Source organism: Pezoporus occidentalis, unplaced genomic scaffold (genome assembly GCF_034315485.1).
Source record: "Pezoporus occidentalis ecotype Australia unplaced genomic scaffold, CSIRO_AGI_Poc_V1 ctg288, whole genome shotgun sequence".
Classification (NCBI taxonomy): Eukaryota; Metazoa; Chordata; class Aves; order Psittaciformes; family Psittacidae; genus Pezoporus; species Pezoporus occidentalis.
This window is the reverse complement of record NW_026914807.1, coordinates 396,501-423,680: the sequence shown is the minus strand read 5'-3', so window position 1 is coordinate 423,680 and position 27,180 is coordinate 396,501. Positions and strand designations below refer to the sequence as shown.

General features: G+C 58.0%; 1 protein-coding gene across 7 annotated transcripts in view; it reads right to left on the bottom strand.

Annotated features, from left to right (window-relative positions):
- Nucleotides 1-27,180, bottom strand: part of BCOR (BCL6 corepressor) — an 80,252-nt gene that overhangs the window by 37,448 nt on the left and 15,624 nt on the right. For 5 of the 7 annotated variants that reach the window (XM_062626058.1, XM_062626062.1, XM_062626065.1 and 2 more), the window contains exons 1-3: nt 19,924-20,059; nt 1,907-2,037; nt 382-460 (exon numbers count right to left, since the gene is read on the bottom strand). In XM_062626058.1, coding sequence (XP_062482042.1) covers nt 382-460; nt 1,907-1,992 — 165 coding nt within the window. In that variant the 5' untranslated portion in view covers nt 1,993-2,037; nt 19,924-20,059. Of the gene's footprint in view, nt 1-381; nt 461-1,906; nt 2,038-19,923; nt 20,060-20,504; nt 20,571-27,180 lie in introns of those variants that run through there. The other 2 variants (XM_062626059.1, XM_062626060.1) reach the window with 2 other exon arrangements.

Below are 27,180 nucleotides of genomic sequence, written 5' to 3'. Positions count from 1 at the left end.
ATGCACAAAGAAGGAGAAAACCACCAACTATGTTGAAACATGGATGTACTTAATGCTTATGTGAACTGTTTTCGTTACACATGCTGGTATGCTGTGGGACATAATTCACAGCAGAGCGGAAGTAAGAATATAACATCATACAACAAAACATAACACAAAGTCAGTGTCAAGAGATTAACAAGATAAATAAGGCCCCATTTCACTGTTTCACAGAAACAGCTCCCATGTGCCCAAGCCCAGCTAGAGCTGCAACAGAAAGGTGTTTCATCCATTTCTCCGAGTGGATCATGTAATAGCACCCAGGGACATCCAGGGGTAGGGAACAGGGTGGGAAGGACCAGGCTCAGATTCAGCCACACCATGAAGATATTAATTTCTTACCACACTGTGATTCAGGTGATTTTCTTCCCTCAACTCCAGTCTGCTTTTTGGTGCATCGCCATCATTAACGGGAATTTTCCTATTAAAAAATAGAAGCTTACTACTTGAAAGCATCCTCTTCATCTCAGATCAGTATGGGATTGTACCACCTCCATATTTTGATTGCCCTAAAGAAGTCCCATATCATACCGTATGCATCTTTCTGCGTACCCATGCACAGTGGCTACTTTAGAAGCCAGGACTATTTGAAAATAAGCATAAAGGGTTTTGACACCAAGAGTACACCAAGCACATCTCAGAAAAGCCTCTTTCGATGCAAGTGACTTTTGTCAATGTCTTCTCTTTTGCCTCTTGCCCTTCTATTTTTTCTAAGGAGAGAATATGCCATTTTAAACATTCCCTGCTCATGTACCATCCATAAACGCTGCTGAGGAGAAAATTAAAACACACATGCTAATATCATGAATGTCAGCTGTTTCATGCTAAAGAGGGAGATGCACATCTGTGCCATACCAGTGTTGCAGCACTGGGACTTGTTATCACAGAAAGCACTGATAAAGAATGTACCTTAGTGCCAAATTTCAAATCCCAGGGATAAAAATCGCTGACATGCAGCAGAAGGAAAGTTTCAGCATTACCCAGAAGAAGTCCTTTCAATCAAAGTGCTTAAAGGCACATCATCACCTTTAAGCAGAAATGCGATTTTAATGGATCTGTTTTTAAAAGATTCACCTTTCCTGAAAGCAGCACATAGAATTATTATCCCTAAGTAACTGGGAGGAAAGTGAGGAGGGAGGGAGTGGAAGCAAAGTGAGACATTTGGCCATTTTCCTTCAGTGCATGTTTGCAAATAGTATTCCCTACAAAGACCAAAAACTTTTCCCTGCCTCTCAGAGGCTTTCCACAAAACAGTGAGAACACGGGCTCAAAGAGAAGACAGAAAAACACTAAAACCACACAGAACTGGCACAGAGAACCACAGGTGTGCCTGCCGATTCTGCTCAGTGTCATAAAGACTGTAATTTTAATCATCAACTGAATGATATTCAGCAGAAAAAAAAGGTGGAGATGAAGAGAGATTCACCTGTAGGGGATGCAAAGGCTGCTGTTCCTATTTCACAGGACAAACTGTTCTTTCAAAGGCAGGGAACACCAAGTCACTTTGCAGAAGCCCATCTGCCAGTCACCGCAAGAACACATGCACTATTTCGTTTAATTCCCCTTCACAAATATGAATTAATAAATTAATTGTAAAAGCGCATTTAAAAGCTGCTTCAAGGAGTAATCTCTTTAAAGGGCATCCCAATTTCACTGACCCAGGTTACCTGTTAAATAGTAAATCAGCAACTGCTCTACTGCTCTCAGGCATGTCTTGCTTCTCCCCACTGCCCTCCCTCCAAGATGGGCTGATCTCAAGGCAGGGCAGTGAGCTATCTGCTCCAGTATTAGGGCAGTGAGCAAAATCCAAGACCTCACGCTGCAGAATTACAGTGTGGTTTAACTTGCCAGAAGCTTAAATATTTACCTGTCTTCATTAATTCCACACATGCGGACCCTTTCATTGCTCATCCAGCTATGAACGTTGCCATACAGGGGAGTTGCAGAAAGCATGACGTCTTCTTAAAAGTCACCGCTTTTCTTCACGGTTTTTATATTCTATTGAAAAGAAAAAGGAAAAAGAGAAAAAAAAGTTGAGCAGATTTGTCTAGGAAGAAGTGCAAACATCACGGCGGAGCAGCTAGCCTCCCTCCGGGTAATTAATAATGAATGCAGGATTGGTGCGGGGAGTGAGCTGCCTATGTTAACCGCTAAGGGAGATACCCTGCAATAAAGGAGCAAATTGAGGGCATTTATAGGTCAGAGGAGATGGATCTTTTCCCCAGCGCACACCCAGAAAATTAAGAATCATTCCAAGCTATAGACAAACAAAAGTTTCTCTGCTGCACTTCATTTCCACAAGAAATGACTCAGCCGGCCAAGTACACACTGGTCCCCAAATATTCATTTCACACAGGCTGAACCAGGGAGGGAGACCCCACAGGCTGATGGAACATGCCAAACTACCCACATGCGCTCACAAAAGCGCTGCATTAGGAAGGCACAGGAGCAGGCGTGCGGAGCAAGAACAGCCACATCCCATGTGTATTAGCTACGCTGACTGTTGACAAAGCTTTCACGCAGGGACTTAAAGCGGAAGAGACGCTGCTACAGAAGGGATCTAAATAAAAACTCCCCTTTAGCATCTGCACATGACTAACTTGGAGAAAGGGGTTAAAAATAGTAAGTGGGTTGGCAAGCTCCACACCCCTTGATTTGATTAAGCATGGAGCCCTGGTGGCTTCTGCATCGGAGCTGCTGCTGCTGCTGCTGCTGCTGCTGCTGCTGCTGCGAGTGCTTTCAGTAATTCAATGATGCCTGCTCACTCCAGGGAAAGAAATCATTAGCAGGCTCGCTGGAGAAGTATTAGCAGTCCGAGAGGATCGGCGCCATGCGCAGCCAGAGAGACAGGTGAAAGGTAACCACATTTCGCGTCCAGCGGTGGAGAGGGAAAGGCTTTTCCTCCCCTGTACCTTTCCTAATGCCACCTTCGCTGGCATTAAATCCTAGTTTGCTGCATGAGCGAAGTGTCAGGACAAGCTGCGTTTTATTAACAGGATTATCGCGGCGCATGATTTATTCCAGTGCAAGATTTTAATTGCTCTTTGGAGGTTGAGTCGTTTCTTTTGACTGAGCTTCAGCCTGCATCCTGCTGCTAAATGCTGGGTTAATAAGTAGGGGGAGCCTTTAATGCACAGGATATCCCTCAGCTCTTCCTCTCTCACAAAAATAGAAGCTTTTAAGCGGGAGGCATGATACTCCTTTTACACACACACACACAAGCCAGTAACGGGCGATTGACCACTGGGAGTTTAATGCCTAGCGTCTCCCAATGCATCCATGCTTCCCCGGCAAACTCATTTCCTTTGTCAGGCTACAAATATGCAAATGATCACTTTGGCATTTAATGGGGAAGAAGCCCAGATTGGGCCTTTAACACAATACTTCACACACGTTCAGAGAGAGGTTTAAGAGCTGAAACGGCAGGAAAGCCTTGTTCCCCAACACTTTTTTCTCCCCTCAGAGAGGCCTTTTGTGCAGAACTCCACGTCTGGAACAAATGTATATTAATGAAATGGCATGTTGATCCTCCTGCCTCCACAACGGTTAGCTTTCCCTAATGAAGTCCACAAAAATCACTGTGAGGAAACAAAAGTCCACTGAGATTAGATACCATGCTATCATTCAAAAGGAATTATTTCACTGGAAAGATGGTTTCTGGACAGATTTACTGTTTTCCAGATGCACCGCTCGTAATGTTTTCAATAGAGGCAGCAGCAGCATGGCGAGAGTGATTTAGGGGTTTACGTAAGGTTAGCAGCCACCCCGTGCGCTGCTTCATCTATGAGGGATGGACACTGGCTCAGACGCGGGCCTCAGCGGCACACAAGGCTAACCCCCCGCTGCACTTTGGAGGGGCCGCCTGCGCCTGGCTGGTTTCCTCGGTGGAAGTGTATCATTAAGGTGCAGTGCCTGAATTAGAGCCCGTCAATCCCCTGACGTGCAGATAGCGAAATGCTGAAGTTGCACGGGGGGGCGAGAGCTTCCCCAGCCGCAGCAGCGGGTGATCTTGAGGCCCCACATCCCACCACAACCTCTGGAGAGGGCAAAAGTCCACCAGGACGAACGGCACGGAGAGGCAGTGGGATATCCTTGGGGCCACCCAGGCAGGTCAGAGCCTGCACCCCGACGGCTGCCAGCCCTTCCCCAAAGCCGCCCTTGGTGCTCACCGCCCCGGGTGCGCGTGTGTGCAGCTATAATCACCGCCCTGATGAACTTCTTGTGAACTGTTTAAAAGTGGAGGTCTGCCGAACGAGCAGCGGCGCCACTGCCAGCCATAATTTCATTGCAACGAGCAGCAGACTTTTAACTCTTCACACGCCCCTTCCCTCCTCCTGCTATCTCCCTGCAAGCGGATGGCCGTCGGGGCCAGCAGCTCGCAGGAGACTCGGGCGGCTCAGCCAAACGCTGGCAGCTCCACAAGCCCTCGGCAATGTCGGGACGGGACAAGACGGGGGGGGCTAGGGGTGACACCGCTCCTATTTATACCCAGCTTCCGCGGGAATGGTCGCAACCGTCCCCGTTATGCAACCCCGACGGCGGGCTGTGTCCCGGTGTGCGGAGGAAACCGAGGACACGACTCTCCCTCTCTCCTTTCCAGCTCCTCCTCCCCTCCCGTCGCGGGTTCCCCTCCCCCCATCGATGTCAGCGCACCCCAGGATGCCGCAGCTCCCCCGCCCCCTACGCTGCGCTGCGCGGCAGGGTGCGGAACAGAGCGGGGCTCGGCCGCCGGAGAGCGAACGGCATTTCCTCCGGGAGGTGTCTGGCCGATAAAGCCATCTGCGGCTAAATATAGACGGTGATGCACGGAGGAGGGGAGAGGGAGAGGAGGGTGGCGGGAGGGGGGGGAGACGCGCAACACACACGCGGCTCCGCAGCGATGCCGACGTGTGAAACCAGTTGTTTAAAGCTCCTGCAAGCACTAACCTGCCTCCCGGCGTGGTGCCAAGCAGGGCCCCGGCGTGCCGCGCTGTGCCGCGCCGAGCGGAGCCGTGTCGTGCCGGGAACACCCACGGCCCCGCGCTGCCCTGCGCCGCAGCGGCAGGCAGAGACACACACCGCGCTGTTTGGGCAGCTGATTAAAAAGGGAAACGTTTGGGTCTCCCTCGCAACGTCAACAGACTTTTGGCAGCCATTGACGCCAGCAGCAGCAGCAAAGTTTTGTTAACGCACTCCTGGCGTGGAAACGAGAAAAACCCAATGCCCCCGGGGGGGGGGAGAGAAGGAGGAAGACGCCGTTTCTCCGTGCCTCGGGGGAAAAGAGATGGGTAGGGCAGCACCGCCCAGCCAGGGGCAGCCTCCTCTGGCCCTCCACATCCCCTGCTAGGCCCCGGGGTGCCCGGAGGCGAGTCAGGTGAATGTCGGGGGGGGGGGGGGGGGGAATAGAGGAAGCCCTGCGGGGCCGGCGGCTGCAGCGAGCCAGGAAGCGGGGTGGGAGGAGAACTGCAGCGGCGCACGAGTTCCCTTTTGGCGCCTTTACTCTTTTCCACCTCCGAGCTCTGCCTGGCAGCCCGCCAGTTTCCACTGCACAAGCCACAGACCCAGCAGCAGCGCAACGGCAGCCGGCGGGGAGAGCTACGAGGGTGAAAAGGAAAAACACCAAGCCTATGAGAGCCTGTGGCTCTGACGGAGCGACAGGCGCTTGGGCAAACAACCCGGCCCTTCAGAGATTAAACCCGAGCCAATAAATTGTCCAGCTCTGATCGCACACACACACACCCCACACCACCACCACCACCACCCCCCCGCCACTCGGTTCCAGACCACTGAAATGATCTAGATTTGTGAAAATCCCTGCGAGAGGAGTGAAAAGCAATCGGAGACTCGTGGCGATCCACTTTGATTAGCCCTCAACCCGTTCATATGGAGCGTGATTTAAAGGGCAGCGCTTGTACGGTATTTGTAAGAAATATGGGCAGCTGCTTATTTGTTCAGGTACCTCGTTTTTGTACCTCCAAGTTCTAAAAACGCACAATGCCGCGGAAAGGAGACTTGAGGCACCGTGCTGCTGCACCGTTTACAATGCGCCGTTCACAATACTCTGGCAGCAGCCAGCGATCTAATATTAGACAAGTGCTTAAAGAACAGGGGTGGCTGCGCTTTTACATCTACACCGTAAGTTTTCTGCCATCTCCACACGGCATTAGTGCCGTGTCCTGTAACCCAGAGGAGGAAGCTGCAGACTAAGTAGCCGCCACACGGATCCCAGGATTAAAGTTTGACCTTTACCCGGGACGTGTGGCATTTCATTTAACCATAAAGCACAATGCGCCAGCGAGATCGCTAAACCGATTTAAAATATATGTCATGCACGACAGTAGTGCATTTCGGTGCAGGCAGTGTAACGGGGGTCGAAGTCTATTTTAAGGCTCCTGCCGCAGCCACCCCCGTCATGTCCCCATCGTGTGTCCCCGTTGTCCCACCGGGGCTCCCACACCGTCACGTGTCGGACGGCGACCGGGACTTTCTGCCTTGTAAACACAACGCGACAGAGCCGTCCGACGGCACCCCCGGCCGCCGAGCGAGCGCCAGCACCGGCGAGGTATCCGCCCACCGCCCGCCACCGCCGCCCCGGGCCTGGCTCCGGCCCGGCGGAGACTCCCACCCTCCTCCTCCTCCTTCTCCGCCCGCAGCAGGGCTCGGAAGGGGGGGGGGGGGGGAGGTTCCCCCCGCACCGCCTGTCACGCCTTGGACCCTGCACACAGTCGCTGCGTCGCAGCGGCAGCGGCGCTTTCCCCCTTTCCCATATGCTGCGAGGCGAATCATCGCATCGTTGTCAGCGCCGGCGGCAGCCAAAAAAGGGAAATAAGGGGAAAAAAAAAGTTTTCAATTGATAAGCCCTAAGAACCGGGGAAGAGGGCGGGGGAGGAGGCCAATAAGGAAGAAAATGGCTGGCGATCCTTCAAATAACCCTGGCAGCCTTCCACCGGGGCTCCCTCCGCGGCAGGCAGTACCGTGTGGGCTCCGGGGAATGACACGCATCCCCAGACACACGGCTCCTTAGGGAGGCCCGGGAAAAGGGGGGACGGACAAGGCTGCCTCGGCACACGGCGATGCCCACCTGAAGGGTACGGGACATTGCAGGGCAAGTGCCCTCGTTCACACACACACACACACCCCCCACCCCCCCCCCGATCTTCCCATTAAAACGGATCGACGGGGCACGATAGGAAAGGTGCACACACACCGGGAGGGATGGGGGGAACGAGGCAGCTGGTACCCAACTTCGAGGCATCACTGCATGAAGGATTTCCCGGGGATTCGCGGGAAATACCGATCCCGTCCGCCGCAACAGCAGTCCCGTACTGCCGCTACGGAGCTCGCCCCCACCCCCACAACCACTCCTCCGCTCCGACACGGGCGATGACTCCGTGCCCAGCGCTCGCCGCGGCGGCGGGCGGGCTGCCCTCGCCGGGGGGGAGCCAGAGGGACCGGGGGTTTCCTCCCCTGCACGCCTGGCCGCTCAGCCCGCCGCCGAGCCGTGAAGAAAGCTGCCGGAGGAGGCGGTGGCAGGGGAGAGCGCCGCAAACCGGCTCTGCCGCAGGAACCCCGTCCCCCGCGCAGACGGGGACCCCCGGCGAGAGCCCGACCTCCCTCCCTCGCCCACCCGCCGCATCTCCCTACCCAGGGCGTCCGCGCCATTTTAGAGGCACACACACACACGCACACGCACGGGAGCGGGGTTTCCGCTACTGCTGCCAGAGACAACAGGCAGCAGCCGAGTCCGGGCTGCGAAAGAGGAGCAGCGGCAGCACTGGGAGAGGGACACACACACGCAGAAATGTGCATTTCAAGTAATTTAAGGCCGCATTCCCGGCGCGGGGAAGAGAGCGCAGCCCTGCGTGCCCCCACCCCATTAACCCGCCGCGCACTCGGCAGCCCGAGAGCCCTTCATTGTTGCCTTTATTCCGTATGGCTTTTGATTTTCAGGAGAGGGATATAAAGAGAGAGAGGACGGGGGATAAGAATAAGAAAAAAAGACTAATACCACCAAGCCAGCCCCTTCCCCCCACCCGTCCCCCATTGTTCGGCCGCGGGAGGCTGGGCGAGAGCAGCGCCATGGGCTCGCCATTCACCGGGCTCGCCGAGACCCGCCGTGTCCCCCTCTCCTACCCCTAATAGCCTGGCAAACATGGGACTGAGGAGGAGACACACCTCCTTCCCCCCGCTCCCCCCCATATGAAAGTCCCAGCGCTCCAGCGAGAGAGTTGGGAGAAAGCCTACGCTCACTTCAGCAACGTTATCCCCTCAGAAATACCGGAGCACAGCCCCCGTTTCCTTCCCGCAGCCCCGGCCGCAACCCCGGGGGGGAGGGGGGGGGGATCTGGAGTGATTAACGGGACGTACGCCCTTGGTTTCCCTCCGGCCACCCAGCGCAGCGCTTCGCGCCGCGACACGCCAGGCGGGGGCTCCCCCCCTCCGCTCCCTCCCCGCATCCGTCGGGGACGTTGGGAGATATTGATCACAGACGACTTCATTTTGCATAATTGCGGCTGACAGGGCCTGTGGTTCCCTCATTTACGGAGCAACAGCTTCGAGGGGCTGATAGATGGGGAGCGGCTCCTACCGCTCCCTCCAACCATCCCTCCCGCGGCAGCCCCGCCGGGGACAGCGGCTCCGCGCCGCATGCAGCAAATGGCCGGCGCACAACAGCGAAATATTAAACTTGGGTGCCTCCGTCTCCCCTTTTACCTAGCGCGGCCGGCCCAGAAGCCTCCCGCTCGCTGCAAGGCTTTGTTTGCGGGGCTGGTCCCCGGTGCAGTGGGACCTTCGTCCGACACACGTAAGAAAAAGTGCTTGGGAAGTTGGGGCTTTTCCCTCCCCCGTTTTTTTCTTTCTTCCCTCCTCCCAACAGCTCGGTTTCTGCTAATGCATAAAAATTAGCCTCGCCCCAAAGTTTATGTCGGCTTTCGGGTGCTAACGTCTCTCGAAGGAAAACGCTTTACTGAACGCTTCAGGAAAGCGGTGTCAAGGCCTCGGTTCGGAAAGCAGCACGATGAACCCCCCTCAAGAAACGTCTCCGCAACTCAGTGTCGCACACCACATCCTCACGTCTCCGTAACTCCGTATATTCCAGCCCCGTATCCCCACAAACCAGAGCTCACTCACGTCCAGGGCTGGCTGTACCGGCGCCGCCCGCCTCAGCGAGTGGAAAACACCGGGGGAAAAAAAAAAAAAAAAAAAAAAAAAGGAAACCCAACGACAAGGCTCGGTTTTCCCGTGGAAAAATAAATAAAGGGAGGGGGAGCAATCCAGATGCCTCTCTGGAGAACGAGGCCGCTGCCGGCCCTGCCTTCCCATCCCGGCGCTCTGCACCGAAACAAAGCAGCGACTCAACTGCGATGCAGATGGGCGGCTATGAATTTTTTGCTGCTGCTTAAAGCTTTAATTACTCGTTCTTGATCCGTGGGACTACGACACGACATCGCCAAGGTTAAAATGCCCTGAACAGCTCCGAGCAGATGTGAACGAGTTGGCAGACGCGCAAATGAGGTCTGCCTCTAAGCATGATAAGTGACTAATACATTGCATATCGCTGAAAGAAAATTTTCTCTAATTTGCATTAGCTTTTTTCCTTTTTTTTTGACGCCAGCGACATTCCCTCCTCAGAAGCAGCAGCATAATCGTGAAAATATTGCTCCGTGACTTTAAAAGATTTGGAAGAAAGCAGAGATTGCCAGTGTTTTGGCTATGCAGGCTTGTTTATCTTTCCGCCTTTGCTCCAAGGCGAAACTAGTTTCGCAAGCTGTATTGTAGAAAAAATGGCATGTATCATATAAAAGTTTATAGAAATCGAGAAAATTGTTGCTAATAGCACAGCATAATCCATAAAGGACCAAGGGGACAAGGCCGGGGGGGGGGGGATATAGACTGGAGAGAAATAGAGGCAACACGCGACCAAAATTACAAAAAAGGGGGGTGGGGGAGGAAATAAGCAACTCCTCTTCCCACCTGCTTTCCACCCCAGAGCTGCCTCATTAAAAAAAACAGTACGTGGAGGTCACATATAAAAGCGATTTTCAACTATGTCACATACAAATATAGGCTGGAACCCAGTTCTCAAAGTTCCCTCGACTTTCCAGAGTCTCTTCGGGAGAACACTTTGGGTACCGGAGCAAACTTCAAGAACAGGAAACATATTCTATGTCCTATGCTCAAAAGGCAAGCTGCAGGGCTTAGATGCAGAAGCTTTCAGGAGAAAGCTTCCTGGTGTATTTATGCAGGAGCTTTTCCACCAAAACCCTGTTATTGGGGTCCTTGCACGTCCAAGCTGCCAGAGGTGCACGCTGCCAGCTCGATAACTTCTCCTATGCCAACACGTGTTCGGGAAGCAAACACACTGCCAGCCTCAGGCACCACTGTACTATACCATGCCAAGCCACGCCATGCCATGCCATGCCCTGCCCGAGGCCTCAGCGGGGCCGCCTGCTGCGGCCCCAGGGCTCCCGGGACGCCTCTCTCGCTGCTCCCACCAAGTCACCGCAAACCCGCCGCCGGGAGGGATTTCCCAGCTCCAAAGCAGGTCGTGGTCGGGCGCGGAGCCCGCCCCCCCCCCCCCCCGCCGCCTTTTGTAAATCAACCGGGAAAAAGGGGGAGGGTGAAAAAGGAGGATGGGGTGGCTCCTCCGCCCCCGGCGGCGTTGGCTCCGGAGACGGTAGGGGAGTGAGGCTCGGCGCCCCGCCTCCCCGGATGCCCGCCGAGCCCCAGGGGTGTCCGTCCGGGCCCCGAAAACGCCCCCGGGGCTGCTCTGGCCGCAGCGAGAGCTTTTGTGTGCGACTGCCGGAGAGGCGCGAGCTCTTCGCGCTCCAACAGCTGTCACATTATTTGCACTGGCTGTAAACAGCCTTCGCTCCCCCCTCCCTCGCCACAGAGTTAAATCCCGACTAACAATCCCCAGTTAGAGATCAACAGCAGCATTGTGTCTGCCTTCGCTGCTTTACCATCAACTACCGCAGCTAGTTTACTCGAAACAAGGAACACCCTCTACCCACCTCCCCCGCCCCGGGGCCAGAAACGTGCTTGTTCCCGGCGGTGGGTCAGGCAGAGCTTCGGGGAGCTTCCGCGGCCGAGAGGGAGGCTGGGCAGAATCGTTCCGCCAGCCCGATGCCGGTGGAAGTCCCAAGCGCTGCGGGGCTCCCCCCGACAGCAGAGCGGACTTTCCAGCCCTCCCGACAGAAAGCCTTATCAGTAATCGAGCTCCGCTCTCGATCTGGCTTTTGGGAAGGGCGAGGAGAAGCCCCGTAGCAGCGGGGAAAGCCGTGCCTGCAGCTGCGCAGCGGCACACGACGAGCTCGACCGCCGCCTCGCAGCTCGCCCCTGAGCAGCTCTTCCGCGGGAACACCGGGCTTAGCGGAGGCAGCGGCCTCGGCACCCGACCTGTTACAGCAGCAAACCTCCCGCGGAGGAATCCCTCCGCCCCGGTCGGCCGTGCATTGGGCCAGGACCCCGGCAGAGACCCGTTTCCACCTTTAGCCCTTTCCCTCGTAAGGGAAAAGAGCAAAAAAAAAGCCCCCAAACCTAAAACACGAGTCGGACTTCCTGTGCAATACAACCACCTGCACGCTCTCAGCGGGCCTTTTGTTGGCCACAGCTGGAATTCGAGTGTCAATGCCCGTACCTCCTTCCCTGGCCTTATTTCGGTAGCAGCAGCAAAGCGAAGCAAGAACGAGGGGAACATAAAGGGACTGGAGGAACCCTTCCCTTGCCCAGTTTGACTCCTAGCATTACCAATACGCATCTCAAAGACAAAACCCCCAATATATCCTTTCTCTGGTACCACATGAACTCTTAAAAGAGGCCACAGGATCTGGCAGCACACTTTTTAGGTGCTTGTATGCAGTTTGCAAGCCAGCACCAGCAAGGGAAAACAGCTGATGTCAGAAGCTGTCCGTCTTGGTCTGGTCTCTACCAAAGGGTAATACTCCCCAGGCAGGTGTGCTTCACACTGACGTGATACATCTCCAACCAACTTCCGAATCGGATTCTCCGACAAATGCCTATGTACTCGCAGGTATCATTGCCCATACATAGCTAGAAATCTGCTGGCCTAGTAAAAACCACTGCTAACAAAATGTCAGCAAAGGCTGCAACACACTCTTGAGAGACCGGCGGTTCGTGTCTACTCAGGCTCTTTCAGCACAAAGGCTTTTAGAGGAAGAAGAGAGAGAAGGGGCGGAGGGGGGGAAAGGAGGGAGGGCTCTCGTGTTTCAGGGCTGCTGTCCCCTGGGAACCAAGAACCAAGTGTAGCTTCAATCAAATGCTGACTTCTCCTCCGGGAGCTCAGTCAGAAACCTGATCTCACTAGCTCATGCTTGCCTCCATGCATATAGGCTGGGTTTTCTTTCATACCAGCAATATAAAGAGGAGAGCCAATACAGTTTATTGCGAGCAAGATCTCGCAGTAATGGATCTAGAGAGGTATTTCTGTAGCTAAAATAAGACAACCTTCAGCCACCTGCTCAGGGCAGGCTGCGCCGCAGCCACCCCCAGCTCCGCTGCGGGTGCCCCTGGCACAGCACGGCATGGCACGGCACAGCACGGCCTCCCACACATCTCCTGCATCCTCCCCAGCTGGCAGCAGCCGCCCTGGGTTGGGTTTTTCTGCAATGCCAGGTTACACTCCCATTAAAACGTTTACCCTGGGAGATCACTTCCTGCTCGCAACTATTGTTCCGGCTTCCCCTGCTGCTCACAACTTTAGCCAGAGCTATTTCTCTCCTCACCCACAGCTGCATGGAGACCCTGGGAAGCATCCACCCCTGCCCGCTGGCCCTGGGCTGCCCTGGCACGTCATAGCACAGCACAGCACAGCATGTGAGGTCTGCACTGCAGCGGCAGGCAAGTTGTCCCAGGTGGAGCTCGGCATAACTTTGCACTTGGCTGCTTAATTCTGCATTGGGCTTTGCTAATCCACTTTGTACCCAACTACTGAAACGGGAAGAAGCGAAAACTGCACAGGGAGCATGGCCAGGCCAGAGCAAAGTGAGCCAGGGGGACTGCAGACTGTGGGAAGGGCTTCTCCCAATCCCCAGCTCAGACTCCTGCTGCTGTAGGCAAGGTGCAGAGGCTTAGAGTACAACCCAGCATGCCGAGGCGTGGGAGCAGAGGGGATTGCCTAAGGATCAGGGATCCCTGTAGGATCTCTTCATAGACAGGGGCTTTCACATGGAGAAAGTCTGGCTCAGGGAGGGAATTTACACTTGGGAGCTCAGCCCACCCCTTCTTTTGCCATTAGCAAGTTCTCTGTGAATTTCAAGAGCTGAGAATACACCCCTCCAGCTTTGATTTCACTTCTTCGTCCCTACCTGCCACCACACAAAAATGCCATCTATCCTCAGGCCATGGCTAAATGAGTCCACAAAGCCCTCACAACCCTCCAAGAGCCCCCCATCTGCAATGCCACTCCACTCCTGGGAAGCGTGGCAGAAATGCAGCAGTGGGTAAGAGACAAGCAGCCCCATGGTACTTGTGCCACACAAGCACAAGGACAGCGATCAGGCGGCACCAGGTCTGCCTCCTATGCAAGTACAGACATACTCCTCTCTGCTACCAACTGTGCCAGGCACCAGCCACTTCGATACTCCATGGAGGAGAAAACCTTTTATAGCAGAATACAGGCCCAAATGTTTTGCAATATGCAAATACTGAAAGACATACAAGACCCGTAGGAGAGGTATTCCCGGGCGTTAAATGAACACCTGGGGTAAGAGCAAGAGCTCATCCAGCTGAAAGTGAAAAAACACGCTGAGAACTGTCAGTGCTGGCAGACCACAGCCCACCATGGGCCATCTGGAGGTGCATAGAGAATGACTGACCCTGCCACAGAGCTGCACGGGTGCAGCTCCCAGCCTCAGGAGATTGCTCCCAGGGCAGCAGGAGCCATGAAGAGAGTGGGTTTGGCTCGGAGTGTTCTCACCCCTCCTGGCCGAGGAGCAGGCAGAGGAAGCACAATGCCAGGCCTTCCCGGTGAAGGCTCGGCTGCAGAGCGCAGCCCTGAGCCTCCCCCTTTCCCCAGCGCTCTATTGAACACACTCGGCTCTTTATATGAGCCATTCCCAGTGTGGCTGGTGGATTCTGCGCTTTCCACTTTGTCTTATCCAAATAAAGCTTTGTTTTCCTTAGCACGACAATCCCAACATTCAGGCTGAGATTTTCATTGGACAGAGATATTTTATTCTCCGATTGTTTAGAGTCGGGGCTTACACAGAACAGCCCCGGCTTGTGTGCCTCCGCTCACAATGGGGTCTTTGCAGCCCCGGACTCCGTCATGCAGATTCATTTTCCAGAGCAACTGGGACGAGAATCATTTTCTCCGTATTTCATAGCTTTCCAAGTTTACCCCAGACTTGTGACAAGTCCTTTAGTTTTCACCTAGACAATAAATTTAGCTTCCGGTCTTTAATTTTAGCAGGTCTTCTTTTTGCATGCAAATCAATATGGCAATTACCATCTAAAAGCTCGCCCAGCCCTAGGTCAATGTAAATTGATCATTGTCCGCCTTCTACAAAATAACACCGGGAGTCTGTGGTGCATAATGAGATTATACTGGAAACTGTCTTTCAGATCACAAATTATATTTCATGCTGTCAGGATCTTCTCCAAGCAAACCTCCTTGCATGTCTAATCACACAGCACCGAATCTACCAGCTGAGGTAGGTTTGAGGTGCGAAGAACACTTGTATGCGTAGGGAGAGTCCCGGATAATTCAGACAACAGTTTAGGCAAACAGGAGAGCAGGTACTGAAGCATGCTCTTGCTCGCTAACTTTTCCAGTGGTGGACGAGAGGTGGAAAAAAAATCTCCACTCAGCCAAGAACTGTCCAGCAAACGAAGAATGAATTCCCTGCTGGAATGTAGCAGAACTTTCCTAAATCTACATTTCCAACAAGTTCTCAGCCTCCTCCTCTCCATCCCCCCCTCATCTGCTGGGTCATTCAAAGGAGTGAGTACTGGCTGCCTGCTCCGGAGACATTCCCCCCAGAAAAGGATGGAGACACCCTGCCTGCCACAGCCTCCGGACCTGAGCAGGCCAGGTCAGAGTAGAAGTTTACTCCGGAGGCAGCTGTAAACTGGTTCCCTGAAAGGACACGAGGATTAACGGGAGCTGCTCAGGGCCAGGGAACTCCCCCTGCCTGCAGCCCGGGCCTCGCGCTGTCTCCTGCAAGCAGGCATACACACGCATGCAGGCAGGCAGAGCTGCTCGGCATGGATAACAGGGCTCAGCCTGGCTTGCCTCTTCAGGTGACGGCAGATCCAAGAAAGAGGGGATCAGCCCCGCTCTGGCCATCAATTATTTGTAAAGCAACAGCAGCCTAAGGAGGAAGTATTAAACTCAGCTTCATGCTGCTTTTCCAGAGCCCACACTAAAGCATGATGTATTACAGCATTCGGGGGAAAGAGCGTATTGCATATCACCTGTGCAACCCAACTGCACCACAGAGTCCCAGCCAGAGCCCACACCGTCAAGACATGCAGAAATCAGAGGCCACTTCTCCTCCATACTGAGCACCTATTTACTCCAAGCCACATTTCCCCCGAGAGCAACACGGCTGCTAGAGCTGTGACCTGAGCTGGAGCAGGCCTTTTGCCCTTTTTTGCAGGGGCCACTCACCGGTCAAAGTTGAGACCTTTTAAACGACAGGTACAGATTGCTAAAACTACTTTGGCATGCGCAGCAGTCATTATTTTGGGCTGTGGCGGCCTGGGTGCATTTTCTCCCCAAGCAGAGACCCAAAAACATGTCAACTTTGCAGTCTCGCAGCTGCAGATCCACACAGTTTGCTTGTGCAAGAGCATGGAGGAGGCTCTGGAGCTCTGTGGCCTTGCGTTTGGCATCCCCATTAGGGGACCTTGGCTTCTTTATCAACCTTAAAGTGGACTGTAACAAGGTGGAGGTAGAGCAGGGAAATGGGACAATTTTGAACTGCCCGAGAGGCTGCAGCTCTCAGCACATCCTGGTAAAGGCAGATACGGTGTGTGACACAGCGCCTGGATTGTCCACCACTGCAAGAATAAAGCCAAAGCACCAGTATTGTTTCAAGACCCAGTCCATATTTGGGCATTCTGTTCACACATCCTAAGTATTGCTTTAAATATTACAGTCGCCAATGTGGTTCCTAATGCACTCAAATGGGAGAAGTAATTTCTGTTCGGTCTCAGATTACTGGCTTGGTCTTGATGGTCTTTTTTTTTTTGGGGGGGGGGGGGGAAGACGGAAACCCTGCTGAGTCTGTTTGCACTGGTCTCTATTAGATATGCAACAAATCTGCCATTTCCGGCACTGCTTCTATTCTAATTAGAGATGTATTTAGATGTGACGTGTAAATAAGCACTGAGCTGCCTGCTGCCCTGGCTGCGCGGGCTGCTTGGGAGCATTTCCAATAAGGCTGTAGCGCCCGGAACCGGGGCTCAGACAAAGAGGAATGGGAATGGTCTGCGCTGCAGGCGAATCCAACAAAACCAGCTTTTATCCATCGCTCTAAAGCCGTAACTGCTTTTAATCTGTACAGCCCAGGCTTGCACGCCACGATCGCATCTCATCCACCACGGAGGACGCCTCAGTACAAAAGGAAGCACATACTGACGCAGGGGCTGCAAACAGCCCCCGACCCTCCCAAGCCCCTACAAAGAACCCGCTCCCCGCTTGCCCTTGCCCCCCACAAAGCATGCGTGGCCCCATGGGCTTCCATATGATTCAAGGCGGGTACACTCGGCCTTGGCATGCATGGACACAGGCCGAGGGTTGCCCCACGTCGTAAGCACACCCGTGGTGGCCCCGTGGTGCCGAGGGCGCCGGCGGTGAAGTTGATGGGACCTGAAGGTGACCGCGAAAAGGCGCTCCCCCCACGGGGACGGGAACCTCCGCCGCTGGGTTTTCCCTGCAGCTCCGGGGAAAGGGGAGCACGGTGGGGCCGGGGGAGGTGGAGAGCGGCTAGGTACCCCCTGCCAGCTGGCCACCCCCGAGACCTCCCCGTTCCCCTCACCCCCGGCCACACAACCCTGGCTCCAAGCGCTCCTCGGAGTTTCCAACGAAAGAAAACTCCTGGGAACGAAATATTCTGGCGCTCGCCTCGTGAACTCTTTTTCTACTGCGGGAAACAGCTCGGAGGAAGCCAACGGATGGACGGGCAGCGCCGGGGGCCCGAGGCGCACTGCCCCACTCGTCGTGTCCACCCCCACCCCTTTCCGGCAGCATCGCTGTGACTGCTGATGCTCCCGCATCCTTCCAGGCCGGAGCAGCCGACCCCGATCCCCTCTCGGCTTTAAGGGTTAACAACCATCGCCACAAGAGAAAAAAAAAAAAATACCGCGGTGACCTTTTCCTCTCCGGCTCCCCCACTCTCCCTTTCAGGCTCCGGTTCCTGAGCTCGCAGGGAGCCTGAGCGGCTGTCTAGACCGATCTATCACAGACGGACAAACAATACCAGGAGAAGCCCCTGCCCGGTCCCTCAGCCTCCGCCACTCACCTTAGAAATGGCGAAGAAAAGTGACCGCGATACAATCCTCTCCGGTATATTTATAGCCTTCCACACAGCCCACCTTCATGCCTGACAAATGAGATTTTGTCTGCTCTCTCCGCGTACGCTCCAATAAACTATTTTTTGGGGGTGCCTGTTTTTGGTGACATTCCGGGCTAGTCCCTCCGGCCCTGGGGCGACGAGGGCTCCCTCGGGGGACAGGTTGGATAGCCGGGGCCGGAGGGGCTTGGGAGGGGGGAGAAGAAGATGAGATAAAGAGGGGACCCGACCTTAAGTCCACACGCAAGCTCCCAACCTGGACTGTCCGTATTCATCACGCCGCTTCGCAACCAGCCCCCCCTCACCCCAAGTGCTCCCTGGTCCCTGCCAGCCCTCCGGGGTGCGTATTTAAAGCTGTCTAAGGGGCGAGGAGCCGGAGGTCCAACGCTGCAAAAGGCTGGGGAATAACTAATGAGCTGTGCAGCCCACTGATCCGGTGCATACTTCCTAATTAACTCTGAGTCACCTATTTGTGACAGCAATTCAAAGAACTGCACCAGGGATAAACTGCAACCCCGGCGCGCGAAGGCAACGGGGGGGGGGGGGGGGGGGGAATGTGGAGAAGAAAGGGCGGAGGGGGGGAGGAATTTGCTCCTAATCCTCCTAAAAGCAATTAGGGTGAGCGCTGCGCTGGCTACCTCTCGGGAATAAAAAAACGGGGGGAGGGAATCCACCCAGCGGCTCCGACAGCAGAACCGAAAGGAAATGAACCGGTGTGTCGCAAGCGCGGCAGCACTGGGCTCCAGGCAGGCGGGGACCGCGGCTCGGGGGTGAAAGTAGCCAAGAGCTGCGGCCGGAGCGAGCGGTGCTCCAGGGCTCGGAGGGCACCGGCGCGCACAAAGCTGGATCGGGGAAGGGGGGAAAGAAGGGGGGGGAAGAAGCGGAGGGAAGAGCGGCTAGCGGCGAAACCACCGGCGGAGGAAGCGGGAGCTGTCCCGCCCGTCCCCCCCAGCTGGGACCGAGACCCCGCACCGCCCGTCCCCCAACTCTCAGCTTTGTTCCCAAGCAGCAACGGTGGGGCACGGCTTTGCTCCGGCCGCCCCCCGCGGAAGGGACACGGAGAGGAGTGAGGGAAAATGGAAAATAGAAAACCTTTAGAAAATCCGGGCTTGGCTGCATGGTGCTGGCTGGGCTACCCCCACCCCCACCCCACCCCCCAACCTTTTAATACAAACACGAATACAAAAGCTGCGGGCTCCAGAGAGCAGATGAAAGCAATGAACGGAGTTTCTGGAAAAGATTCATTAGTGGGAATGCTGCGAGGAGCTCCGAGGCGATACCATTAAAGCCAGTCCCCACACTTTGGCAGTTTTACACCGCTCGCTACGGTCGAGGCGTTTTTTCTTGTGGTCGGGGAAAACGGGGAGGTGCTCTCCCTCCCCCATCTCCAAACCCGGGATCCGACAGACATCGCGGAAACGAAAGGGGGGGGGAACCACACAGCATACACGGATCGAGCAAGAAAGGAACGTGAACGCTCCGCAGCACTCGCCCCCGGACTCGCTCCGGGAACATCAAATACATGCCTCATATGCTGCGCAGAGCCGCCGCACTTGGCCCCGGCTTCACAAAGCTGCCTCCCCTGCCCGACCGGCCCCCTCCGGCCGGCCCTTTGATGGCAAGCCCGAGCGTCCCTCCCGCTTGCTCTCAACTCCAAACTACACTTTGGGGCTCACTAAACTTCCGTGTCACGCCGGACCTCACGCCAGCCACAGCTCCGCGCACGGGAAAGCCCTGGGCCGCCCTGATCCACGTGCGCGGCGGCGCCCGCCCCGCCGGGGCGGAGGGAAGCGGAGGAGGGGGGAAGCGGCGCCCCGGGCTCTCCTGGTGGGGGGAAGGCAGCCAGCAGCGGGCTCTCCCCGCCGCTCACCTGCCGGTGCTCTCCGCGGGCACGGAGCGCGGAGCCCGGCTCGCACGCCTTGGGAACCGTCCCTGCTCCGTGGGTCAGCAGGGCCTGTCCCCAGGGAGCCCCACACCGCCGCTGCCCCGGCGCTTTCCCGATCGCGAAGTGCGAGTCGACGGGAACACCACGGCCACCCCCTCACACACACACGGGCGCACCGGAGCCGACAGCGCGACCGGCAGCTCCCCCCGCCGCCCAGAACAGGCATCTTTACAAGCAACTGCTTCGAAACTTCCCCTCCCTCACCGCAGCCCCGGAGCCGCTCTGTGAGACCCCCACACCGCCGCCCCGCCGCCGCTTGTATCACTCCCGCCCGAGCCCCTCTGACCCGCGCCGGAACTTTCGCCTGCGCCACCGCTGCCGTCCCCGCGGCGGGGCAAGGGGAGCCCCGCGGACGCCCGGTCACCGCGGGACCCGCCGGCGGCGCCTTCCGCACGGGAGCTGTTCGCGGAGCGGAGCACTGACCTTCCTGCCGCGCCGCGGGGCTGCGGCGAGCGCCGTCCGCGCCGCGGGTCCCCGCACCGTCTCCTTGCCCTGCCGCTCTCCCGGGAAGGGCAACCCCGTCAGGAGTCAGAGGTGGAGAGAGGCGAGAAAAGTTTCCCTATCGCCCTCCCCGTCTCCGTGGGTGCGTGTACCGCGGCGTGCCCCGGCGCAGGCAGGCCGGGGAACGGGTGCGGGTAGGCACTGAGCTGCGGGGGGCAGGAACTCGGCCGCCGCCTGCGCCGACGGGACAGGTGCCCGCGGGAAGGGGTTTGCTTCCCTGCTCGGCTGGGCTCAGCAGCGGTAGTGGGAGCGGCAGCCCGCGATGCTCATTCCGGCTGCCGGCTCTGGTTTGGCAGCGCCATGTTGCTGGCTTGCTCCGGGCGAAGTTCCTGCGCTGGCGAGCGCGGCGCTCCCATCTCGCCCGCGCCGCCGTCTCCCGTGCCCTGGCCGCCGCGGCTTTGTGTGTGTGTGGCTGGGGATTTAATTCTCCTCCTCCTCCTTTCTTCCCCTCGGCCCCCCCCCCCCCCCCCCTTTAGTCCGCCGGGAAAGCCGCTCTTCCTCACCTTGCCGCTGGGAGACCGGGCTCCGTCTGCTGCACGCTGCGCTCCCCTCTCATCCCCCCTCCCTCTCTCCCTCCTCCTCCTCCTCCTCCTCCAGCCGCCGCCTCCCCTCCCTTCCCCTCCCCCCGGGCAGGCGCTGCACCGAGGGAGCCGCCGCCAGCGGCGGCAGCAGCAGCAGCGCCGCCACCGTTTTTTCCCTCTGCAAGTTTCCCCCTCCCCTGCGTTTCCCTACCCAAGCAGGGCTCGCCCGGCCGCTCACCCGCTCCCCCCTCGTGCCCTGGCTAATTGATTTGCCCCCCCCCCCTCCCCCGCCAGCCCCTCGCTTCGCTGCGCTCTCTCCCCCCCCCCCCACGCCCCGGTTGGCACAGGTCGCTGCCAAGCTGCGGCTCCCCGGAGGCCCCCGCGCCCCCCGGCCGGCAGGGAGAGGAAAGCCGCCCCCCTCCCCGCAGATACCCCCCTCGCTCGCTACCCAGAAGGCCAGTGGAGAACCGCAATTACCATAAAGCTCCGCTCACTCCGCTCAGCCAAGCTGTCAAAACCCCGGCGGCGGCGGCGCTGCCAGACATCGCTGCGAGGCTCCGTGGCCGGTCGCGCAGCGCTGACACCCCATGTCGCCCCATTCTCCCCCGGTCTTCCCGCCCGGCTTCCCCGGGAACCCCCCGGCGGTGCAGCCCGCGACCCCCCCTTCCAGACCCGCTGACTCCGCGTTCCCCCCTGTCGCGCCAGCGCATCCCCGCCACCCCAGGACACACCGAGTGCTCGCAGCCTTCCTAGCTCCCCCGCAGGGATCACAGCACGCACCGACCCTTTCGACCGCAGCCTCCCACCCGCGATGGGGTGTCCCCGGGTGTCCCCAGAGCCCCATTTCCCTTCTTCGGGTCCCACCAGACGCCCCCAGCTTCGCGTGGTGTGCGACTCGACCGCGCTGATTTCCGCGCTTCCCTCCGGGGCAGCCTCTGCGAGCTCTGAATCGGGATGGAGGAAAAAAAAAAAAGCCACTCGTCCATCAGCGGCTGCATTGCGGGGGGAGCTCATTACAGCGCGTTTTTGCCTGATCCGGCTTTGGCAGCCCTTAACGCGCTTTTGACCGCGTGTGAGCGGTGTGGCTACCTCGGAAGCGGGGAGGGGGTAAGCGGGGGAGGGGGGGGAAGGGGGCTGAAGCACCGTTTCCCTCCGCTGGCATTTCTACGGCTGCTTGATTTTTTGCCCGTGTTGAGCCCTTAAATCTCCGGGTTGGTAGTTATCGGCTGCATCTATTTACTTTGGAACTTTTGGCTTGGCGAGCTCCTCGTAAATTTCATGTTCATAACGCCCATCCCTGCCGATACTCCCAGGTTTGGTCCCTCCAAGCCCGGGGCGCAGAGGCAATCGGGGGGGGGGGGGGGGGGGGGGGGGTGGGAGGCCAGCCGTGCACTGAGCCCCGCAGCTCCCCCTCACAGCCCGGCGCCTGCCCGGGGAAGAGGGAGATTCGCCACTTCAGCGCCCCCGCATCGAGCCCCCTCCTCCCGCCTGCCGCCGCCACTCCGTGTGGGAGCGAGTGCCAGCCAAACGGCAAGTGATTAACGCGGACAGCTCGCCCGGGGAGGGGGGAATTCTTAATCGCCACGTTCAGGACACAGCGAAAAGGCTGCGGAGCTGCTGCGAGCTACAAAAGCTGCTCTCGCCGGGAGCGCACAAGCAGCGTGCGGAGCGACGAGGATTTAGCGCCGGAGCAGAACTGCCGGGACTGCCTGCTGTTGCTGTCGCTTAGCTCAAGATGGGAAACCAGGAGTTCCCGAAAGCTGTCCCAAAAATTTTGGTCAAAGCACGTCCGTAAAAAGGGATCCCCAGATGCTGGGGGAGGGGGACACTGCATACACAAGACACGCACCCGGGTCACGGCCAGAGGCGTGGCATTTCATGAAAGTGCCATCACTGGGCTTTGGGTTTTCGCTAAGGCTCTCAAAGGAAAAAAACCTAAAACCCTCGGCCGTCACAAAAGTGAAATCCCCACCGTTTGAAACCCGAAACTCCAGCCGCACCACACGGCTTCCTCGCAAGGAGCCCGGTGGACGGGCTGCAGTCCCTCGGTACCGGCCGGTGGGGTGCACGGCCTCAAGCAGCGGCCCGGTTTGATCCCGGCGCGGCAGACCGCGCATCTGAAAAGGCTTCTACACGGTTTTTTAATCGATAACAGACACGGCCTATTTTATAAAGATGTTTTAGGGCTAGACTACTGCACACACGTGAGTTACAGGCACACAGCTGGAGGAAAGGCCTGTGCTGGGTTTTTTCCCCCTTTCCTAGGAAAAAACTTCAGGTAGGAAAGCAGAACTAGCGCGTCTCCCAGGTCCCCGGATGCATCTACCTGGGCGTCTCCCCGCAGGTCTGGACCCGCGGTGCCACCGGCCCGCACTTGCATCTCAAAAGTCGCCCGTTTCCCTTGCCTGGGGCTGCAAACTCCGGATTACATGTGTGCGCCGACAGCGTCGGGCTGCCTGGTTGATGCTGCTTTATCTTACCTCGGGGTAAATGCCCCACTTTAACCGCAAAATTTTTGTGCGCGGTTTTCTCCCTGGAGGGAACAAACCCGCGCTTGTTCGCCTCTGTGCCTTTTTTGTTCCCCGGGTGCCCGATCTTTGCAGCGGGAGGACGGAGGCTCCCGGCGAAGACATTAGGGCTTCAGTTTGCTCCCATCGCTTCCCCCTGCCTCTGGTGTGGCGGGCACCGCTAACTCCGAAAAACAGAGCATGCGGATTACTGGGCTGCCTCCCCCCGCAACCCCCAGCCCCGGAGGGAGCTGACCCCTGGGTCAGGCCGCTGCACGCTGCTCCCTCCCCGCGAACAGAGGGAGTGAAGCTCCGCGCACGGATGCTCGGGGCTCCCCGCTGCTGCTGCTGCTGCCGCTGCCGCCGCGGAGCCGGGTGATGCGCTCGCTAAGAAACGGCTGCTTCGATAATGCTGTAACCTCGTAAAGACAAATCCACTAATGGCAGAATGGGCTTCTCGCAGGAGGCTTCCAAGTGGAATGGCTTGACACCGGCTTTTACCTCCAGCGCCGCCCCTAATTGGAAGTTTCCCCCTTTTTCCCGCACACCTCAAAAGTTGGGAGTCCAACCGTAGGAGCGGCGAGGCCCGGCCCCCTCCGAGCCAACGGCAACCGGAGCACACGTATCTCCTGGGCGCGGAGAAGGAAAGAGATGGGCGCTGCAGAAAATGCGACCGAGGTGCTCAGCCTGGTGTTACTAGGAAAAGCCTGTAATCGCTGTCCTCTGAATTTATATCAAAGGCTGTTTAGAAATCTAACAAAAGCATTTGGCGTTATACGGGGTCTGCAGCGCTTCCAGCCCTGATGCGCTGCCAGCACATTGTTACACCGCCGTGCCACACCATACGACACACCCCGCAATCCAGGGGGTTTTGTGTAGCAGTACTACTTGTAATTCAGGGCTACTCAAATCCGTTCTCACCCCCGGAAAAGCCCGAGACGCGCTCGCTTCACGGACTACCCCTTCCTCACAGGGGCAAATGACAAATCTGGTTGTGCTTGCTTTACTCAGCACCCTCTCTCCGCACCACAAAAGAGGGGAGATACCCACAGCCCTCCGGGCCCGGTTCGCCGCTCGGAGCGGGCAGCTCGGGAAGGACAGGCAGGCAAACAGACGCACGTCACCAGTCGGGAGGGAAGCTCGACGCTGGGCCGGCTGCCGCTGCGGCCGGGAATGCGCTCGCCGGGCCCAGGCTGGGGACGGGGATACAGCAGTTCCCTGGGGGGAAGGCAGGCTGGCTGCCAGCTGCCCCCTCCACCTCTTCTACTTGCATACCTCGGCCATTTTGTCTTAGGGCGCGCCTGTGTCCCGCATGTCTCCCCCCTCCCCGAGCCCCGGCAGTGACCCGTCGGGCAGGGGGCTGATGCCTAGGGCTCAGCGCCCAGGCCCTGGCGCTAGGGTGGCGAGCAGCAGAAGGCGGCAGAGCAGCGGGCAGTCCCGGCCCTCTCCAGCCAAGGGGGAGATGCAGCCGCCAAGCAAGGCCCTGCAGGGGAGGGGGCGTGCGCCGCACGTCTGGAAAGGTAAAAATAGCGCCGGCGAGGTTGTTGCTCTCCTCCTCGCCTCCCCCCAGCCTGGCGGGGGGCAGCGGGCGGCGCAGGGGGGGTCGGCGGGGAGGATGCAGGAGCCGAAGCCAAACAAAACCCCGGCCCCGGCCGGAGAGTAGTAAGAGGTTGAGCCTTCGCCTTTTGAAGGCGATGCTCAGGAGCAGGGGGCTGCCCCCGACTTTTTTCCCGCTGAGGTCCCTCAGCCCCGGGGGTCGCGGTCTGCTCCCCGGCCCCGTTTTTTTTCGGCCCGGGATCAGCGGCAGCGAGCGGCGCTCCGCGGAGGCACCGCAGCCTCCACCCTCCCGTGTTTAAATAGAATACGGCGGCCGGGGGAACCGCCATGGTTTGAAGGTGTGTTTGCAGACTACAGCTTGTATGTTAATAATTGGATACAGTCGATGAATCACCTCCGTCCTCCTTCTGGTTGTGTTTTGTTTCGGAGGGGGTGGGGAGAGCGAGGAGACGATGCCGTGGCTCGGAGCTGAATACCAATTCCTCACTCGGGTTCATAAACACTCCGCCCCAGAGGTGACAGCGGAGGCCTCCGCCGCCCTCCGCGCCCCGTGGCGCGGCCCCCGGGCTCGCCGGCGTGCAGAGCGGGATGCGCGCCCCGGCTGCGAGCCTGGCAGCGGCGGGTGGCTCGCCGGGGTGCATCCATATGAAAAGAGAGCAACATCAAAGCCGCAGCAGAGCGGGGGCAGGGACAGGCTCTCGGTGTGTACACGTGTGTACTTTTCCAGAGAAAAGCCCCTTTCAAATCGTATCCTCCCCCCCTCCCCTCCCCCCACCTCCCCCCCCCCCCGCATAGACGCGGGGAGATTGTCCTGTAAACACTTCGCAGTTTTTAGCAATTAAGGCGAGAGGGGGGTGGGTATAAAAAGCCACTTTTTCGCCCTGCAAGTGTGAAAGGTAACAGTAAGCTGGGGCAAAACGTCTGCCTTCAACCTCCCCCCAGCGATTGATCGGCCACCTCATCGCAGAAAATGCTCATTTCGAAAGCAGCTTCAAAAAGTTTCTGCTCAGAAACGCCATTTAAAAACCCTTCACCGCGCTATGCTGGCCCCCCTGCCGCGGTACCCAAATCCGGGCAGCAGCCGCTTCCTAGCGCGCCTTTCGGAAACCACGCAGGTAGAGGACATAAACCTGCCAGGCACCGAGATTAGCAGCGCTCCCCGGCCGTGCCCGCCCGCCGCCCCCGTCACAGGCAGGGGCCGCGGTCGTCCTTAAAGGCCCCTCGCTGCCGGTAAGGCGGACAGGGAGCTAAGCTGGGCAGAGCCCCACGCCAGCAACACGCACTGGCAGCTGAGAACAAGAGCCGGACTGCCTTTTCCAGGTCGTTTTGCTGCACAGAAACCACGCTCCCGACTGCACAGAGCGATGCTCAAGGCTTGCCCTCAGCCAAGCTGCAGCAGCATCCTCCGGCGGCGGCGCTCGGGGGCGAATCCCTTCTGTCCGTCCCCCCCCCAACTTCCCCGACCTGCCCCCGGCCGCTTCCTACTCTGCCCCGCCGTCCGGCAGGCACAGGCGGAGGCCCCTTTAGGGCATAGGCCGTGGCACACACTTCGGAGGCCCAGCCCTCCGCGGCACCTGGCAGGGAAGGTCCCTCTGCTCCCCCCCCGGCCCCGTGGACAGGATGCGCGCGCCGTTTCTCCCCGTGCAGCGGGGCTTGGGGCGCACACGTCTGCTGCCGCCAAGACCGGGCCTGCTTCCCCGTCCCCCAGAGCTTCCTCCCGAGGCTCAGAGTTTCGATCTCCCATCCTTAAGCCGTCGCCACCTCATAAGGCGAGGTGCCGAGGGGAAAAGTCTTCCTGAGCTCGAGGGCCAGGCGCAGCCATGTCCTGTCCTCACTGCCCTGGGAAACCTCCCCATGGGCCTCCACGCGAAACAGAGGAGTGTGTTATGGGTGTACGGGGGGGGGGGCTCGTCCCCCTGCAAAGCCACATCGAGTCCCTGATGGGAGCCCCGGACAAGGGGGACCCCACGCAGCCTCGACGTGCCCTGAGCGTGAGCGAAGACGGGGTGACGGCCGAGAGCCGAGACGGTGCGGGGGACTTCCTAGATTCGCGAGACGCCCGTCTCCTCCCGCCGCCCTTCTCAGAAACCCGTCGGTGCCGTATTCTAGGAGTGGGTCAGCAGCTGGTAAGGGGAAAAAGAGCAAACGAGCGAAAAACCCTCCCAAACCCCAGCCTGGCGCGATTACTCATCCCGAGTTTCCCTTAATCAGAGAAACTTGGCAAAATCCCAAACCCGAGCCGTTAGCACGGTCGGAGGCTCCCCAGGCACCTTCCGCCACGGGGCCGGAGCCGAGGGAGTCGGGCACGCCAGAGGCGAGAGCTGGAGATCGGGACCGGGGCCGGCGGGGACTGTGAGTCCCCATACTCGGCGGCCTTCGCGCTCGGGTTATTGTGAAGCGTTTTATCTTCACAGCAGCAGCTAACGAAGCTCGGCGGCTGCAGCCCACACGACTTTGGTTCTCTGCATTTATCCTTCAATAAAAGCCGATTCCTTTATTAGAAACAGGAGACGTGTCTCCTACCGCCCCTATCAAATCCCAACTGGCAAGGCGCAGCCGACACCTCCCCCTCAGCCCCCCCCCCTTGCCCGAGA